The 21,249-nt window shown below is 36.0% G+C and overlaps 1 protein-coding gene across 1 annotated transcript; it reads right to left on the minus strand.

The window, feature by feature from the left end:
* Positions 1-8,275: 8,275 nt before the first annotated feature.
* On the minus strand, positions 8,276-21,249 carry LOC129283556 (snaclec echicetin subunit beta-like). Its single transcript, XM_064113975.1, has 3 exons — positions 20,620-21,249; positions 11,646-11,846; positions 8,276-10,732 (listed from the first exon to the last, which is right to left on the minus strand). Exons 1-3 carry the CDS (start codon positions 20,751-20,753, stop codon positions 10,546-10,548), a joined length of 522 nt encoding a protein of 173 aa, XP_063970045.1. The 5' UTR covers positions 20,754-21,249; the 3' UTR covers positions 8,276-10,545.

Below are 21,249 nucleotides of genomic sequence, written 5' to 3' on the forward strand. Positions count from 1 at the left end.
TCGACGATGGCACAACGTTGGAAACTGGTAGATTGGAGATAAGTTAGATAGTATACAATGACACAACATTGATAAAGCTGGAAACTAGTTAGATGGGAGGTTGTTGAACAACTGACACTGGCACAACGTTGGAAACTGGTAGATTGGAGATCAGTAGGATAGTCGACGATGACACAACGTTGGCAACGTTGGAAAGTTGTTGAACAACATACAATGGCACAACATTGGAAACTAGTGTGTTGGAGATTTGTTGGACACGGCCAACAATGTCACAACGTTGGAAACGCGTGTTTGATTGGATAGGTGTTGAACAGCCAACAAAGGCACAGCGTTGACTACGTCGGAAACTAGTTCGATGGAGAGTTGCTGAACAACCGACAAAGGAACAACGTTGGAAACTATTTTCTTGGAGATTTGTTGGACGGTCGACTATGGAACAACGTTGACAAAGTTGGAAACTAGTTTGATGGAGAGTTGTTGAACAACGGACAATGGCACAACGTGGACAGCGTAATTGGAATAGTTTATTGGAGAGTTGTTGACAGTTAACATTGACACAATGTTGGAAACTATAGTTTGTTGGATATTTGTTTGACAGTCAACATAATATCCCGCCATAATATACACAGTGTTGAGAACGTTAGAAACTGGTTCATTGGAGAATTGATAATATACAGACGACTACTCGCATAATTTCCAATGGGGCCAAGGGGGGGGGGGGGTCGATCAAGTAAGTTTGCTTGTCTATCCATGTCACCCTTGGTATCCCCCAGCAATAAGAAGAAAAGAAATCGAGAGAGAAGGAAAATAATGGGAAGGGAAAGAGGAACTAAAACTAAGTCTAAGGGGAAAACAAAAATAAAGATGGGGTAGAATAGAGAGGCTGCATGCACCGGGGGATGCAAATGTGTCGATTAATGTAGAAAATAAAGGAGAAGAACAAGAAAAAAATGTAGTTCAAGACCAGAATTTCCAGAAACGCCCTCGTCTATGTCATAGGCCTACCGTCACATAACTAGAAGAAATTGAAGAAGGAAATACAAGCATCAAATGTGCCTATTTAAAAATACCATACTATTCTGATGCGCAGAATTAGTCGCGACGTCGGACTCCTTCTGTCATGTGTGTGTAGTCTGCTTCCTTCAATTTTGAACTTGAAGAATCTGGCAGAATTTGGGCTGGTTAGTGGATATAGACAATTAAATTCCAGAATATCTAGTGATCTGGAACAGTACTTATAAGCTGCATATTTAAGACCTACAATCTACAGTGGAATTTTCTTTGCACTTGCAGATAATCGGTAACTGCAACCATTGATCCCCTCCGAAAGATCCCGGAGTCAGCTTCTGTGCGCGTACAGTCCGACGCTAGTATATTGATGTAAGTAGTAGTAAAGTAGTACTTAACACCAGTCACTGCACAGTATAACATACGAACTAACCTCGTAATTAGCTTGTGTGAGTGACCAATACTAACCTCGCAATACGTGTGAGTGGGAACGAGTATGCGATACCAAGGGCAAGGCAACAGTCATTGGATGATTTTCAAGTACAGTGTTGAAATCTGGTGTTGGTGTAACCCAGGCCAGGGAGCTCCGGCCCGCGCAGCGGGCCGGAGCCCAGGAGCTTACCGTGTAATTCACCATACCCACGGTAGTAGCGTGAAGTATGGTCTAAATAATTATCCGAATAAATAGTTAAAACAGAAATTAAGCACTTACCACGATTATATGGATGAAGGTCTAACGAGTGGCAGCTTCCTGACATCGAGGCACAGACTGGAACCTCAAAAAACGAAAAGTTCTGTCGCGGTAGCTCTCCTCTTTCAGAATTCAAAACAAAATGGCCGATTGAGACCGAGGCTAATAGCACTAGCGCATATAGACTTTGTCAAATTCGCGCATGCGCCGCCCCTACACCCTCGGTACCGGTCTCGAACGGCCATTTTGCTATGAATTCTGAAAGAAGTAGAGCTACCGCGACAGAACTTTTCGTTTTATGAGGTTCCAGTCTGTGCTTCGATGTCAGGAAGCTGCCACTCGTTAGACCTTCATCCATATAATCGTGGTAAGTGCTTAATTTCTGTTTTAACTATTTATTCGGATAATTATTTAGACCATACTTCACGCTACTACCGTGGGTATGGTGAATTACATGGTAAGCCCCTGGGCTCCGGCCCGCTGAGAGGACCGGAGCTCCCTGGGTTAGTGTTGGTGTTGTGACAACACCGTACTTGAATCAGGCTGGTGTTGAGATTGACCTCGGAAAATATGGTGTATTTCCGGCAGTTTGTGTTGAAGGCTGGTGTTGATTGTCATCTGCTGAACCCAACACTGCACTGTGGCTGCATGGTGTTGATGATCTACAAGCAATTTCCCCATTCAGCAACACCGACCCCCAGGGATTGGGAGAATCGTGATTTAAAGTTCAGTGTTGGTGTTGATGAACTGTAGCTCACGAACAGGGGGCGAACACGACGAACCATCTCCGTAAAATTATCTTTTACATTTAAGATGAGAGCAAATCATTAGAGTTTTAATACATTTCAATGAAAAATAATATTACGCTTGGTGTTGGAGCTCAGTTCAGCAGCCCTTTCACGCTCTCAACACCGTACACCGTACTTGAAATCACCCAATGACTTGCTACCTGGCATTCCTGCCTTATTTATTATACGCTGCCTTGAATTGACCTGGTCGGTCCTGCCTGGCATAGCCTGGACCGAGTGTTTTTTAACTGCAGTCAAACCTGTAGTTGCTATGTGAGGCATGCTACACTTGACGCTGAAATATCATTTAATAGTTATGGCACGAGCGAGACTAGGCCATGGCTATGCATATTGAGATATCAGTTGACTTCTATCTTAATCAAAAAGAGGCACTCTTTAGTTACAGTAGGCAGTAGCTACGTTACTCTGAGTGAGGCCAAGTTACGCGACCTCCTTTTTAGATTTTGTAAATACTGAGAGACTGCAATTACACATGTGAGTTTTTGTGATGATTACTGACGTTGCAATTGGCATTGCATACCGAGTCATTAAACAATTGTAGACAGAAACAGAGATTGCAACTCGCAAGAAAATGTAATACATCTTAATTCTTATTACATATGCATATGTTTTTTTGGTATTAGTCTTGTTTGAGAAAAAGAGGATGTCAAAAAAGTTTGATTGCTACAAAGGCCTCAATAAATATCACACGTAATTCTCTTGATTCCTCTTAATTATGTGAAGAGACTTGTAACAGAAAGAATGAAAAGAAATGAATAGCTGTAATAATAGTTGTAATGTTTTTTGATAGAATCATGAACAGGTGACAGATGATGATGGCACAGTGTTGAAAACTGTTTGATAGAGATGGCGCATCGTTGGATTTGTTTAAAATTAGACCAACAAAGAATCAACGTTACAACAACATTTAACCGATATTAGACAAACATTGAATCAACGTTTACGCCAACGTTGGACTAACATTGGACTAAAGTTGAATCAACTTTCCATCAACATTGGACCAACATTATACCAACGTTGGATCAACGTCACCCAACGTTGGACCAACATTGGACCAACGCTGCCATACCTGCCTCATCTGGACAATGATTATGCACTCATGAATATTCATTACATCAGTAAATGACCAAAATTTTAGGTAATATTGTTATAATAATTAGAGTATTTATGTTTATTCAATATTTCCACCATGAAAAGTCTCAGAAAAGTATGTGGCTCCATTACCATATCATTTATAATCAAAACATATTATTCTAAGTGAATTATTCAAGGTTAAGTGTGGAAAATTATATTAACTGTATTCTGCCAAGTATAGCAAAGTTGCTCTATATATAGGAGTCAATGACAGGATACAGTGGATAGGTGTAGGATGATAGGAATAGGATATAAGATTAGGATGTAGGATTTTAGGATAGGATAAGACGTGATGATAAAGATTAGAGTGTAGAGTTGTAATGGTGGACTTCACCTTGAAACCAATTAATGTTTTGTTAATTACTGCCATACGTTGGAATAACGTTGGAGCAATGTTGGAGCAACGTTGTGACAACGTTGTAACAATGTTGGAGCAATGTTGCCAGACAACGTTGGAGCATTGTTGCTGGACAGCGTTGAACCAACGTTGTAAACATAGTTGGACTGACGATGTATGCAAGTGCACGTCCATCGCTGCTTCAACGTTGCCCATCAACGTTGCAGCAACGCTGTTATTGATGACTCAGCCGACATTATACCAACGTTGGAGCATTGATGGTGGACAACGTTGAACTGACGTTGGAAATGTTGTTGGTCTGATGATGTATGGACGTGCACTTCTATCGATGATGCAACGTTGCTTACCAACGTTGTAGCAATGTTGTATTTGACTATTTAGCCAACATTGGATCAACGTTGCCAGACAACGTTGAAACATTGTTGCTGGACAACGTTGAACTGACGTTGGAAATGTTGTTGGTCTGACGATGTATGCGCGTGCACTTCTATCGATGATGCAACGTTGGCCTGGCAACGTTGAGGCAACGTTGGACAAAACTTTCCCACGTTGATCCAACGTTGGTCCAACGCTGTATTGTTACCTGGGATGGCGCAAAAGATCAATAACGGCGATGATTATTCAAGCGTTCCATTATATAGAACAACCAAATATGGCTCAGATATGGTTTCTGTTATATCAAGATGATTTAATTGTTATCAAATCTGTTCTTTGATTTGCCATTTATTTCACGCCGAGCAATTATCGAGAAAATCAACAATAAGCAATTTCGCCGATCAGTCTTTGTCGAAACTTTGTGAATCAAAACAGCAGTTTGATTCGTGAGTCTGGACAAACGACATATTTTCAATTTTTCGTCAGCCACGAAACTTAAGACGAAACTGCTGTTCCGCCTTCACTAATTTTCGACAAAGACTTCCCAGCTGTTCATTGTCATTTGATGGGCATCTTCTATACATTTACTCTGTTCTTGACTCCGTTCCGCGTCGCAATGCTGCCTGATATGAACAATAACCAAGTTAATACGCACTTGCAAGTCCTCTGCATGACCTTAATGAACCTATAGCCTATAGGAAATAAGAAAACCAGTCAGAACAAAACGCACACCTCACCTTTGTATGAGTAGATTAAAGAGAGTTTTCATTTCCGTTACCATGGTTACATGTCTTTTTGCAATACTATTGTGAGAATATGATGTGAAAACCGTCAGTTGAACTTTGAATGGACGCGTCACTGGGAAGAGGATTCCAGGTCAGAATTCCAATAAAAACCATTAGAGCTTTTGGTTTCAATAGGGAAATGAAATATTGGACTCATAGATAGAAACCATTAAAAAAAATGTATCGATCCAAGAGAAATGCTGTAATGGTCCAGTCAAATCCAAAATACATTTTCTGATGGTCCAATAGGTGATAAATATTTTGTATTGTTCCAATGTAAATCTAAACAATGTGAGTCCAAAAATATTAATGAATTAAAATAAAGCAAAGTAGAGTAAACTATATCCTAGTGTAAAGGTGTGTGTGTTCCTATCTGGTCATATATACAGTGTGTCCAAGAAAAAAGTAAAGCGGGATTTGCATTGCTTTCTTCATCAAAGACAAATGAATACATCATAATAAAAATTGAATTATTATTTTTTTCTATATTTTGATTCCTAATATGAGACGAACACCTCACGCATTAACTGATTAACGAGCAAGACGAGTTGAAATTTCAAAGTCAAAACCTGGTTGCGCAGAGAAATTTGACGAAATTGGCTACTGATACCTATTCGACGATTCGCTCATTAGCATTTCTTGTGTATTCTTTGTTAAGTTCCTCTCGCTGATATCTGAAATGAAGGTTGATTCAGATTCACACGTTAGTTTCTGTGCAAATCTTTTCTGATATGCCTCAATATCAGTTGTTTGTAATCTGCCACGTGCGAACGATTTGCTAAGCTACTGGTCTCAAATTAAAGACGAGATTCCACTCTTACCTTTAGTGACAAATTTAAAGTAAAGACATAATTATATTTGTGAAATCTTTCTCTGAAAACGGGCTTCATTTTTTGTGGGACACACTTGAGATATATTAGCAGTATGAATATAATAAACATGATAAAGGAGACTGGGAAATGCTTGCCTTGAGAGCGCGGGCTTCTTTTTTAAGTAATAAGGTAAGCATGCCAAATGGGTATTAAATAAAATCCCTAACTCCATACTCACGCTGGAGAGAGGATCACATTACCCACTAACAGGAAATCTTACAATAATCTAATTATGTAACTCTAAACGTACATGGCTACTGGATGTTGGCGTTCATTACTATCCTTAATAATCATAGCAAGATGATATGATTATGTATGCTTACTAATAGAGACAAAAATAGTTCAGTGATAGGTGTTTGAGTGCCGGCTAACAGCTTTTCTCTTGATAGTGTTGTACTTGAGTGAAGAAGTATATTTTGTAAACACACATACGATCCATTTCCCCCTTCCAAACAGTTTTTATCCGAGGATACAGATTTTTTTTTACAAGGTGCTCGTTGTCCCCCGAATTCGACAAGTAAGACAACAAAAAATAAAATAAAATGATAAAGGTCTTAACTACCAAGAGAAGGTATTTATGGAGTAGGCTTCTTCTTCCGTTCCTTTGTTCCCCTTGATCAAAGCCTGATGGTTTTTACTTAATGGAATTACGACTTGGGAATTAGTTTTAAGATTTCTGGAAGATGTGTGTCCTTAATCATGTTAATAGTTTTATTTTTGTAGTGTATGTTCGAATATAATTTTGCATCCTTTTCTTTTTACTTGAATTATTTCATTATAAATCTATCCCATGTTCCTGCCCATTTTCTAGTTTGATATTGTTCCAATTTAAACCCATTTAAGCCTCCATTGTTTGAGAAACCTCCCTGGGATGTATAATGGAAAGGATAAAATCTCAGAGATGTCTATTTATAAAGAAAGGTTTCCGTCAATTTTAATTAGCTTGTTGCTTGCCTAAATTCGAAATGCATGGTCCGCTATCATTACCTGCAATGAGACAAAACTAATTATTTGAAGAAACCAAACACAACTTTCTACAAACTACCGTGTTGTCACTAAAGAAGTTTTTGATGATACGGAGATTATCCTAAAACCTTCAATGTCAATCAAACAATAAAAATGGTGCACCTGATCATAACAAATGTACTCAAAGCATCTATCTTTTTGTTTCGGGAAGATGGTAAACGTTAAGCCCCCATCACACTTATTCGGAATCAGCAGGAATCAAGCAGAAGCTGGAAAGAAAAAAATATTCAAAACATCTAGAATTTTTTGGGAGGAACTTATGAATTCACCAAACTGGAGTTGAAACTCAGTAAATTGACCAGGTGTATCATCATACACTAGTCAAAATGAACCGCAATGGAGTCAGATTGATAATTCGTGCTACGTTTTTGGACATTCTAGGGGCATTCTACATATCCTAACTGCATTCTGAGTGCATTCGAAATATTTTTGTCATTTCTTTTGGCCGTCCCGAAGGTTTTGGTCATGTTCAAAACATTCGAGGGATATTTTCGAACGGTGTTCGTAGTAGATTTAAATGACCAACTGGTGGTCAAACAATAGTCCTTTCATTCAGGCCAATTCTGCTTGATTCGGAATAAGTGTGATGGGGGCTTAAGGGCCTACTACTAGATTTTGAAGTTGCAGTCCGGTCGGTGGTTAGTTATAATAATCACTGGTCCAACTGTCTGCTGGTCACAACAAAATTGTACGGGGAAATCCAAAACGAGTGAAGATCTTAAGATTTTTCGAGTGTATGATGAGGGGTATGTGCAAGAGTGGGAAAGTAACGGTGAGGAATGGTGCGAGTGTGTATTGCAAATTTGCAATTGATTGTAAGACATATGATTAATTTGTGGATCCCAAATACATTTGCAATTATTGATGGCAAATTTCCTGCAATCCCTAATTCCCAATGAACATCGATCGCTACACTCACCATAGGCAAGGATACTTGTTGTGTGCGTGTGTAAGGGTGTGTGTATGGTGCGCGTGTGTGTATGTTATGTAATTTATTTTTTTTCAGACGTGTATCAATCAATATGATTATTTTACGTCTGGTACCGACATTTAACGTCACCATCCGAAAGACGTCACCAGGGCTCGAACCTATGCACCAATATTTAACTTCCCAACGTAACTTGGATATAGTAACAGGCGCTTCAATGCAATGAACATGATGAACACATGTATTATCGAGGATCAAACCATTACAGAAATGAGAGTAACTAGAAAGCTTGTCTGAATAAATGAGGTTTTATTAATCATGTTCATATATCACAACTTTGAAAACGAATTCACTCTACATGCCCTTACTCCACTTATTCCAAGAAAACACAATGTACAATACATAAAGATATATAACACGATAATAAATGAGTGAAAGACCTGTGGTTGATTATCGGTTGAATGACAAATATGACTATAAATGAAAAGAAGATGATTTGGATCGCATTGAATTGAAATAATAACTATGGCGATGGTTATTATGATAATTTGAATAATAATAACAATTATCATAATCATAATCGTTACAAAATATTAGTATTAGGGATAATCATAATAATATTTACAATATTAATAATAAAACTTATAATGAAAACAATGATAAAATATGAATGATGATAACATTGATGATAGCATGTAATTATAACAATGATAATAATGATAGTGTTAATAATAATAATAATAACAACAACAATGATGATAATAATAACTAATATCAGTCAGATACTAGTAATCACAACAGTTTCATACAAAATAATACTTTAAGAATAAGCACAAAAACTCTATATGAAGATAATGAACTGAGTACAAAAATCAACACTTAAGGTAAAAATGACCATGACTTCTATTTCAGGACTATTTGCTACAACCACATATAACTACATGATCTCCTAATAATACCTTTCATAGTTAATTACAACAGGGTTAACATGACAACGTAACAATCACAAAAAATAAAATATTCGTATGCCGTCCAGAGAATAAAGTACATTTTCGCCAAAATCCTATTTATCGATCGGTATCACACTACCATCCTTACATATCAACAATATAAAATGGAATAAACTTTAGGTATTTAGGTATAAAGTTAAAATTAATGGGAAATTGAAACATGAAACACTAATTAAAAAAAAGCAAAATAAGAAGTGCATTTTCTATTCTATATAATGTTTGGCCACATTAAAACATTTTGTATCGATACTTCAACGAATGAGTTATGAGAAATAATCTCATAAAACTTCATATCAGATATAAACTTCTATAACAAATAAAAAACAAATATATTTACAAAATATTGATAATTATAAAAAAAAGATGCAGTTTTTAAGCAAATGAATATAAAGCTATAAGACATTGGTTTGAAAGATCATAAACAAAGAAATAAACATTAAAAAAACTTTCTATCAGATAAAAGTGCTGAAATTTTCTGACAAAATGAAAGCAACAAAACAAAGATATTTACAGACGGTTGAGAATCATTAAAATATACAGTTTTGGTCATATGAATTTGAGGTTAATATACTGTTTTGAAAGGCAAAAGTTCGATCATGATCAAGAAAGAAGTTACGATTACAACTAAGCTTTCTAGACGCTAGATGAGGTGATGAACATATTGTATCCCTTCCGTAATATATGTATTATTTTTAAGCATTTAAATATGTTTGTCTCTGAAATGAATCTATTGAGAAAACAATATCCTTAAAGCAAATATGCATTTGTTAAAAAATCTTAAGATTTTGAGTTTTGTCAAATGATTGGGACTTAAATAGCTTTTTTGTTTGATATGAGAAAACCTAATAATAGTGACTTGATGAGTGTAATAATGCATTTTTGGCTTGTCACATGACAATTTTAGAATGACCTTGTTTGATTTGACGAATTACCCTTTATTTAAAGGTGTAGAAGAAGAAACAAAGGCCAGAGGCAATGTGAAAGATGACAATCTCTTAAATGTTTTTTTAAGGCTGTATATAAGGGTATTTTTAGTCTTTATTTCATACAATGACCTCCCTACAAATTAAGAAAAAAAATGAGGAAAACCATTTGGATATTATCATGGGATTTCGGGAAATTACTTGAATATTTCAGTGTTCATTTCAGAAACATTCAAAATGAAAGGTGGAAGCACTAATTTTGTGTGCTTTTATACTGGCTAATCGGGATACCCCAGCTGAGAAAACCCAATCCCAGTACGTTACTTTAAAAAGTGTTTACAATATTGGGTAAAAAGCGAACAGATTATGTTTCTGTGGTAAAACGATACCAAATACTGTGTAAATTTTACCAAATGTTCTGTTGAAATTTACAAATAAAATATGCATTTTGTCTAATATGGGACAAAATGTTACCCCAAAAATATTTTACCTTCTTTAAACAATATTGAACAAAGCTTACTCGTTTTGTTTTATGTTTCTTTGTTTACAGTTACTGTAACTTCATCATATACTTCCAACTATAAACGAGGTTGGATTAAACATTTACAAATAGAAACTCCGTTGACCTAGGCCTTGTATTGATACTGACAGATAAAGGTCATGTCAGTCTTATAGAATGACGTCACCCAGGTCATATCAGCCGTATTATCGAATGTATGAACTGCCTGTATATGAGCGTTTAGTTGAGGTTGATCGACTTTCCATTTATTCCAATGGTTTGGTAGAAGAGGGGTTCCGTCAGCCCAGAAGTAGCTGTGAAGTGATAAACAAAAACATCATGGTCAGACGATAATGAATTCCACATACCTATTTTGTCTAAACTTGCGCTGACCTTATGAGGAGACAAACTGCACCTTCATAAAACAATGGGAAATATGGGGTTGCATGTTCTTATTTTTTGTAATAATATCATTAAAATATTAAGCTTATATAGTGGCAACCCCTTTAACTTTCTTTAAGCGACATCTTACAGGAAAATGCAATTTTTTCATTGTTTCATCTTCAGATATTTTGAAATCTATTAATTGTATTTTCTTTGTTAATTTGTGGATGAAAACTTTGCAGAAATCAATAAATGAATAATGAATAAAAATCTGTAAAGCGGAGTGCGGTAGCGTTGTCTCTTAGTTACAGACGTGAATTATCCCACTGAGTGCCCATAATATTTCGAGTCGCTGCCAGTGGGATGTTCCCGTCCCCGTCATAAAGTCTCCATTACAGAGTGTTCTCAACGCGACGCAAAACGGATTCAAGAACACAGTAAATATATTGAAAATTCCCATCAAATGACAATGAACAGCTGGGAGGTCTTTGTCGAAAATTGATGAACCGGAACATCAGTTCCGTCCAAAGTCTAGGACGAAACTGCTCTCTTGATTCACCAATTTTCAACAAACACTTCTTGGTTACTCTTTGCCACAAAGGCCATTTGACCCTGGTATAGCTACATGGTACATGACCCTGGTATAGCTACATATAGCTACATGGTTTGACAATGCATTTACTGTTTTCTTGAATCCGGTTTCCTATTAACTTCGTTAAAACTCGATTACGAACTTTCTATAAAGTTGATTAAAAGTTGCATGCCTATATATTTATTTTTTTAATATATATTTTTTTTCACTACAGTGCCACGAGAGATCAAATGCCTGCTCATGTAACATACTTGTTGTTTGTCTTTTCGGAGAGTCCAAGCCATACTTTGTTGAGCCCACCTCCAGTGTAACGAAGCCAGTTGTGCTGAAATCGATTATGTTGCATGTCTTTTGACGTCATCAGGTAGCCTTTCGGGGTCGTGCCGTTCTTAGCAGTGTACTTATTACATTCTATTTGCGCTTGGAGCCAGTTCGTTCTTCGGTTGAAAAATCTGTAAGCGTCAAAGGAAAATGAAGGAAAGATTTGGTTTTTGAAAGTGTCGTATATTATAAAGATAATTGTTTATTTTTCCATCATATGATTATGAGACTTTCAAAAATAATATACATTGCCTTCTCTAGAGTACATTATCACAATACCGAGATGAGTATTGTTTTAGTGTTCTAGAAATTAATACGGTATATATATACACACTAATATATAGGGGTTCAAATGTGAACCTTCGTGGGGGGTACAATGAGTGGATTTATGCACCTTTCAAGGTACAGTTAGCTATATTAAGCACCCCGTGTATGAAGTTCAACCATGTAATGAAGGGGTAAATTTCAACCTGTTATATTCAACATATGGTATCTTGCACCCTCAAGGTGCAAAATGAGCATTTACGGGTGCAAATTATAATTTAAAAAAGTTGTTTTGGTACTTGGTGTGATGTTCCTCCTAAATACCACAAGAAGAGTTTTAACTGGAGGTATTTCTGCACCTCTTCAACTTAGTGTGTAAGCTTACACCTTTATATCTTAGTGTATACCGAAGTCTTAATCATTTGGTGATGTCGTAGACCTATACCAAGAAGAGCTACAGATCTTTGGACTTTTAACCTCAAATTTGCCCCAATACTGATCACGATTGTAGGTCTTCATTGACAGTCTTTTCGACATTTTCAGAATCCTTTTCCGTCATCATATCTGCAAACTTCTGAACTTGTATTATTGGTAGTAACATTGACCTCTTTCGATCTGTGCTCTTAAACTTATTGCAGTTCAAGATTACAGGATGTAAAGGAATTATCTCTCGCTGGTAGAAAGTAGCACACAGGGTGCAAAGGGGAACGAACGGCTGCATATAGGTCAGGAGTGAGTTTTCGAACCGAAATACACGACGAATTCAAGAACACAGTAGATGTAATGTAAAATGCCCATCAAATAACAAAGCACAGCTGGGGGCTTTGTCGAGAATTGATGAATCGTAACAGCAACTTCGTCCTAAGTTTCGGAGATGACGAACAATTGTGAATATGTCGTTTTTCTAGAGTCCAGGATGTGAAACTACTGTTTAGATTCTCCAATTTCCGACAAAGACTATTTGGTTATTTATTGTCATGAATGGACTTTGACAATATTTTCTCTATGTTCTTGAATCCGTCATACAGTGTGGAGTGAAATCTCCCTAATATAAACCCGTAATACTCAGAATCTTAGCTAATACTTTGAGGGAAAGAAAGAGAGAGAGAGAAAGAGTGAAGTATGGAGCATTAGGGTAATGAGCCAACAATGTAAAGGGGGCAGACATAGGGTATGGGTATTTTTAGTAACCCATTCCCTTCCCTAATTTTATGGTATATTTTTACATAATATTAGGAAATTTACATTATATTCCGACTCTTTCCCTTTCCTTTTCAGTCTTCTATCTCATCTTCCTTGGTAGTTCAAATTTTGGTAGTCCATGCCCTCAAGCCCCCTCCCCCATTTTTTATGTACGCCAGTGGTAAGGAAGAAGATGCCAAAATATGATAACATATTTGAAAATTTCGCGCACTAGCCCGTTTGAAGGTGAATATAATACATCAAAACAAGTCTTTATACTAGGCTTTCAAAGTGACATTTATTATGAAGCTCTGTCGATGGCATGCTCATTCGCATGGTCAGGCTTACACATGTTAAAATCGCTTGATTTCGCACCCTGATATAAAAGTTCCGAAACTATTTTTGTTATACTCATGATCCGGATCCAGTGTTTACAGGTGTCCCGAGCCTGATTTCAAAAGGAAGGCAAAAGGATAATCATTCGACCTAACACATGCCTAGATTTTTCAATTTGATATCTCCGATTGGCAAAGGTGTATGCGTGTGATTCGCCATCTAACACTGATTATATGAAGGCCAAACAGGGAACTTCCTTTCTCCAAATTGGGAAGAAATATCGCTTGGATTTTGTAACTATTAGACTGGCGGAAGAATTGGGCCTATTTTACCGTTTTGGGAGATGAAAGAGATCTCGCCACGAGGTGTTCTCATAAATGTTTATTTCGAGATGAGCCTGTCGACATATCCTTTTCTAGTAATATATGAAATGCAGATTATATTTCCTATCTATTGATATAAACATTAGTCCCTCATATTTTTGCCTTATTTTTATGATTTTTAAGTATTATTTTGACACATGTGTCAATGGGAAAATATTTACGCTCGTGTCACCTGCAGTATATGTAAAGATTAAACATCAATTATATATAAATATAATATATAATATAAAGATAACCTCAAAGGAGGGCGATTAAAGGGTGCAATATGTGAATGTACCAGAAAATCAATTTTCTGGCTTTAAAAATCAACAATTTTTCTGGAGCTAGTTTTCTTCGCTCCCTCTCACAGTTTATAAGTTAAAGTTAACAACAATTGCATCGGCTGGACATTTGTTACCGTTCTATTAAAAAAATAAATTTTGAATAGATGTCAAAGGATTTCGTTATTTATAAAATTTAATAGTATTTTTCAATATTATTTCATGTTCAAAATGCGCATTTTTGGATCAAAATTAGAATTGAATTTCAACATTTGGTCGCTATATATATAGGTCCCCTGCTTGAAAGGGAAGGGTCACAAATTAAATGTTTACCCCGCGTGTCATATTGCCTAGGTACCCAGCTGACCACGTACGGGAACACAATGTTGCCAATCCGTACTTATAGTGTAATGAGCCAAAAACTAAAACGGGACCAGACACAGCTTATAGAGCAAATTTTTCAAAAGTTGCAATCGAGCGAAGAGGGCGAGCAAGCATTTGGACCCTTTTAATAACAAAATTAGTAGATTTTGACGTGATCATCATAAATTGTATGAATGTTTCTGTCATTTTCCTTTCCTTTTTCAAGTTCTTTTCTACCTTTTATTTTGTTAATAACTTTTAGGGAAGAGAGGTTCGTGGCCCCCAAGCTCCCCCTTACCTCACATTACGCTAGTGTTGCCAATTGGAGATCATGTTTGATATAAAACAATCCTTTCAACTTTTTGTAATAAAATTCGATCGCTACACATGCATGAAGATAAACATAATTATTGGATACTAGTATAAGAGTGAAACATTTCTATCCTTGAGGCACTTATTTCAGATATATGCCTCAACTTTAGCCAGACTATCAGTGTCCTCAAATGATATTCTCCAGAACGAGGAAATCACTAGTCTAGCAGGACGGAAGTAAAAACAGAGGGATAATCTCCTCCAAAATCTGTAAATGAATAATCGGTTTTGTGCTGACGCGATAATTTTTTATAATAGTGTTCTATTCTCATTTCTCTGTTTCTCTTTTAACTTACTTTTATATAGACAAGACCATTACGGGGGAAATTTGAATTCTGGGATAAAAGTTGGGAACCGATAAAATTCACATAATGTCAATCTGACAAGCCGATTCCAGATGAGAACATGGCGTTTGGCGTGGTATGGGGAACATATTTTATAAATTTGAGCGAGCAAAAAGATTGGCCTCTTTTAATAACAAGTCCACCAGAAAGTTATATCACATAAGAAGAGAAAAATCCAACAAGCATATCATTGAAAATTCGGGTGTGAAACAAAAAAAGTTATGACTTTGTAAACTTTTGCTTAATTTCAAAAAACAGTTACATGCACATCCTGATCGGTATGCAATTGAGGGGACTGATGTCATTTACCCACCCACCATTTCTTTTGTATTTCATAATATGAAATATTTTATTTTTCTTCTCATGTGAACCAGAGTTTTATCATTGTTTTAAGGTTCTAACTACTACGTCCATGTTACGTCGATGGAGCCATTTGGAGGACATTAACTATGTCGTTTCTACGCACTGTTACTTTTGACATACTAAATGATGTATATGGGTTCCTTAATCTTACCGTAATCATAAACCCCGAAATCGGGTTTGTTTGTGTGGATGGGCGTGTGTGTGTGTGTGCGTGTGGTGTGTGTGTGGGTATTGTGTGTATTATCATGAACGTACCTATTTCTTTACATTTCCTTTCATTTTCTTTTATTTTATTTCATTTATTTTCCATTTCCAACAATCGTTTACAATAAATTTTGTTACATACATCTTGATATAATCATAATTAATAAAACAAGGAAACTTTCGATCAAGATAACCATGTATCAGGTCGGAAACGGAGGAAGCTGCTAAAAAGCGAAGCTTGTAGAATGCAGCCTCCTATTACATATTCGTATGAACAATGTAAACAAAACACTTTTCTAGTATGCTCCCAATCATTTTCTTATATTCTTGGGAAAAATGAAACGTACCAACGTAGAGGGCACTGAGATAGTAGGAAGCAATCAAACGCATTTCTTTACTCTTTGAAATCAACAGTGCACACTCACATTACACGAGTATAACCTAAAATACGGATCGAGATCATAAAGAATATAAACTTTAAAAAATAAGAAAATGCTTGGATATTGTATTGGATTATTAACATTGCATTTTCAAGTCCATAAAGCTATTCCGAAGTAAGTTGAAATACATCATGCAACATATTCTCAACTTGTATTGTGGTTTGATGTTCAACGTTACCGGTATAAACAGGATGCGACAGTTCAGTTGAGCCCCTATAAAGCCAAGAACCATGCTAAGATTATCAAATATAGATTGCCCTTTAATCACCCCAAATCCTTTAATCACCTTTAATCATAACCATAAGAGTACGCCTATTCTGTACTCTGCACAGTAGCACTATAAAATGGGTGTGGCCCCCCTCTTATCATACACCCCTATCCGTCTACCCGTGGTACATATCCATATGCACCCCTATGCCTCTACCCTTGTTCAGAACGTATTCATCATGTTCATAGTGAACATGCCGATTATTACATTTTATTTTCAACATTAATTATCTAATCATAATTTTGTTCATTCCTTTTTGGTGGGTGTTACATAAAGTAATTCTATAGTTACGAGCAACTTTACCTTGTTTACGAATGACTGCATGGTGACACTTTCTTGAGAGTAATCCATCAGCAATGATACATTAATGTGGGGTACATCATTTACCACAAGAAAGGATCACCAGTTGTGGTTAAAGTCATGCGTAACATACGATCAGCTTTATGAAACATCTATCCGGTCGCATTGCACAAGTTTAACGTAACCATGGTAACACAGGATTGAATTGAATCCATGAGGAAACATTAATGAAAATAAATTTGAATTATATCAGAAACAATTGGGATAATCATAATGAATTACTGATATTGTATTTCCCAGTCCTAAAGCTATGTTTAGTCTACTGGAATGATTGTAAATTTTTGTGGTTTATCTAGGGATGTGGTATAACCCCGTGGCATCTGTAACCTGGTAGTATACACATTATAACCAAATTGACTCTGTAAAAGAGGAGATTCGCTGTAATCGAATTGGCTTTCATTAACAAAAAGCATTTTGTGATACACTTGCCTTGTTCTCTAAATCACGAGATATTTATTTTGGGAATTAGGCACAATATTCAGTGGTTACCCGCGCTCTTCACATCTTAAAGAGATGAAACGTTTTCCTAGCCTTGAGAAGCGAGGATGCAGTGGTGCTGATAAAACCCCTTTGCTGGGGTGCTGTGTATATCATTCACCATCGGCAGCACCCCTTGGAAATGAAGTTGGTGAGCTAAAATGTATAATTTATACCATAATCACAATTTTTCCTTGTTCATAAAAAAACCCTCTCAAAAAATATTTCCAGGGCCCTGTTCCTAGGATGTCTGGTGGTGATAATAAGGACTCGCTTTTATTTCATTCTTTTTTGTAGGAACTCCGTCTTATTATGTCTTCAGTAGCACAGGCACTAATCACAGCACGTACGTGTTTTTTTTCATGTCGTGTTAAGCTAGCATGACGCGGCTTCCTGCGGGATCACACAACCCAAGCAACCTCAACAGTTTTATTCCTTTCTAACTTTTGTTTCGAACAAATCATGTGTTATGAAATCATGGTTATATTCTAAATATGAATGTAACGGTATATGGTGGCTTTGAATTAAAAATGGAGCATTAAACACATGGCGGAATGGGGCCCTTCAAATGATCTATGGATTTCCTATTAATTAGTGATGTTGCAGACGTCGGAAGAAATGGATTTATGTTACAAAAGAAGAAACATTACTCAGTTTCTCTGTTTTTATTTTTTCATTTTATTAGCATATTCGCTTTCATTTCTGTATGATTGTATTTCTTGTTTTTGATACATCTCAATTCATTTTCTTAATTCAATATTTTTATCAGTTCGTTTTATTATCTATAAAGTCATTTATTATTAGCTTGTTCAGTTCAATCTGCATTTCTTTTTTCATTTTAAAGGGGAGTTCACCCTTCAAGTTTATTGTAAAAATTTTAGGAAAAAAATACAGAAGTGAAAGCCTTAGGAAAATCCATCAAAGAATAAAAATGTTATTAGAATTTTTATTTCCTTAACTTGTGACGTCATGTGCGAGAGCAGCTTTCCCACAAATTGTATGTAAACTTAACAAATCAAGGAAATTTCATTTTCTCAGATGATTGAAATTTTTTATTGTCAATGCCTTCAGTATTATTATCAAAAGACAAATCATTTTACATACTCTCCTGAAAAACCTTTTAAAAATGAATAATTAAAGTTTGAAAATTTATTACATAACATAAATTATGGGCAGCTGCCTTTGTCATAATATATGAAATTGTAGTATTTCATATTTTGTTCTTCCAAAAATGTTGAAAAAAAAATATATATATAATACAAAAAACAGGACTGACTTCTGTTTTCTATTTTACTATACTCGAGGCTTTACTCAGTATGAAAAATAAGAATTAATTATGATTTAATCTAAAAAAGAAAGGTGGGGGGATGACATCATCAACCCACGTTGCATATTTATGACGGCATGCTATTTTTACAAAATATTGCTATAAATCAAAATTCATTATCTTTTTATCAATTTTTTTTTTTTCGGTTCCATTACCTTTGCTCCTGCGACAATTGCTCCGATGGAAAATGTACACGTTAAGCCAAGCATAATTCTAACCTCATAAACTAAATAAACCCTAATCGCAACCTTTACATTATTCTAAACTAAAAGCTCTATTATAATCCTAACCCTATGCCCTCTGAGATATTTACAAAAATGTTGTGTCACCATTTTTCAGTGTTTTGCTAATTGAATTTTACTCATAATTATCTTTAAAAAATATTCTCTTCAGACTGGAGTAGCAACTAAGGGGGTGGCATATTTCGGAGGATTTGCCACTTTTCCTTGAATATTGTTGAAGCTAATGAATGAGATGCTACCTCTATCAACATTTTGCATTATAATTTGTTGCATTCAATTGGAATTGTGTAAATTATTGTAAAATTGTGTTAGCTCTTGCACGGTCCTATGGTTTTTTTTTTCAGATGCTTTCAATCTTGGATAAAATCGTCCTGGTGTTAATCTCTACAGATAATATGATGAGAATAATGAGTAAATTAACCTGATCCAAGAAGCGTATAAATAAGCCCCCCCCCCAAAAAAAAAAAAAAAAAAAAAAAAAAAAAAATGAGTTGGGCAGACGTGGCCTATGGGTCAAAATTACCAATAAGCTGCGAGCGAGCGAAGCTTTTTTTATTACGAAACCTAATTTTGTGACAGATTTTGACATAATAGTTTGAAAATTATATCATATTCTACACCCCTTTTCCTTTCTTTTTTCTCCTTTTTTTTTCTTGGTATTGAAATGCGGGGGGGGGGGGGGTGGGGCTAGCCCCAAGGCCTCCAACGCCTAACTGTACGCCAGTGCCCGGTCCTGATGTTAGCCAGGAAAATGCATTATCATTTAGTGATCAAGATGGCAGGACTGAAATTAAAGTTTTTAGTTAGAAATCAAATAAAACCACCTTTAAAATTGTTCTTTTCGTCAATCATTTTTTAATTACTTGCACCATACAAAAGGTTTACCCAATATTGAGCAACTGGGGAATATGTATGTTTTGGGGGTAATATGATACCTAAAACTGTGTGAATTTTATCCAATATTTGCATAGGAATTTCGTCATAAAATATGCACTTTCCCCCAATATGGCAAATAAATCTTACCAAGAGCATTTTTTTACCCAATAGTTGATTAATTTTAACTCAATTCTTTTCTACATGTAGAGGCATCGTCGGGTGTGTCTAGAACTTTAGACAACCAAAAGCTAAAGCTGAGTCCTCTTTATTTACAATTTACACGACCAAGAACTTTCATGCTGTAAATTTTTTTCTTCCTCCTTCCCTTTTCTTCCTATTTTTTAAAAATTCCTTTTCTTCTTTGAAAGTAAGATTTATGAATTGCACTACGAAACCAAATATTCATAGATTTTAAAGTATTTGTTCAAAATCAAGGAAGGTTGTCACCTTTTCTGCTTTTTTATTTCATTTGTGTTCTTTGTTGAATTGTTTTTCATAGTAGCTTAAAGTGATACAAAGATAGTAAAAAAGGGTATTCAACCAATTACAACACCTTTGCATTTTCACTAGGTAATTCTTCGTTTTCTTGAAGTTTAAATCTGTTTAATCTCCTGCAATAAATAAATTAGTAAATGAATGAATGAATAAGTGAAACAATGAAAAAATAAATAGATAAAATACATTAATAAATGAATAAATAAATATAATTAATTAAACGATATATAAATATATAAACATAACTGATAAATTAACAAATATATGAATAGATTCAGAAATCAATAAATAAAAATCATAAGGCCGAGGTTGCCCCAATTGCGCCCCAATAGTTCCCTCCATACTCACTTGTAACAGTATTTACCGAAGTTAGACCATCCTGGGATACATCCTTCCATTGGAAAGGTTCCTGGTTCGAATCCCTGACCACAAACCTCCGTTAACACTACAGCAAGACATGCCATGCACAGCAATTGCCTCATCCTTGTTCGTGGTTGTAGTCTAAACTTCGTCCAAAAATCGGCTTCACCTATCACAAAGAGACCCCAAGAGATTTTATTGATCCGTCCAATTTGAACCTTGACGATGCAGATCTGACTGTGGCCTTTGTCTCTCCGGAACACTCTCCTATTTAAGTCTTGAGCTTGGAACCGAACGGAACAGGACTCTGAGGGAAGTTTTAAAATACGAGTTATTTGCTGTAACTAATGATGAGCTCCGAAGGAACCAATTGACTAAGAAGTCTTTGCTATTGGGTTCAGACTCAAGATAGAGCTTAATAGTCGCTGTAGCCGCCGAACAATCGATGGACTTCCTTTCCCTGGTTGGCTCTTGAGTTGCTATGTCTTTGGTCGCCTCCAGGTTTCACATCAAGACCGTCAACAAACAACGGACCTCTCCAAGTTCCTCTGCGAAGAACTCCACACTGAGAAGTAAACTCCCTAGTGACGCAGCACCCCTTCCTTCTCTGAACTGTGT

The sequence above is a fragment of the Lytechinus pictus genome, chromosome 19 (assembly GCF_037042905.1).
Source record: "Lytechinus pictus isolate F3 Inbred chromosome 19, Lp3.0, whole genome shotgun sequence".
Taxonomy (NCBI): Eukaryota; Metazoa; Echinodermata; class Echinoidea; order Temnopleuroida; family Toxopneustidae; genus Lytechinus; species Lytechinus pictus.

Excerpts from the sequence above, each read along its gene's own strand:
- LOC129283556 (XM_064113975.1), bottom strand. The coding sequence starts at position 20,753 with ATGAGGCAATTGCTGTGCATGGCATGTCTTGCTGTAGTGTTAACGGAG. Across the intron at positions 11,847-20,619 it reads TTCGGTAAATACTGTTACAA|ATTTTTCAACCGAAGAACGA; the intron begins GTGAGTATGGAG and ends TGACGCTTACAG. Across the intron at positions 10,733-11,645 it reads TCCGAAAAGACAAACAACAA|CTACTTCTGGGCTGACGGAA; the intron begins GTATGTTACATG and ends ATCACTTCACAG.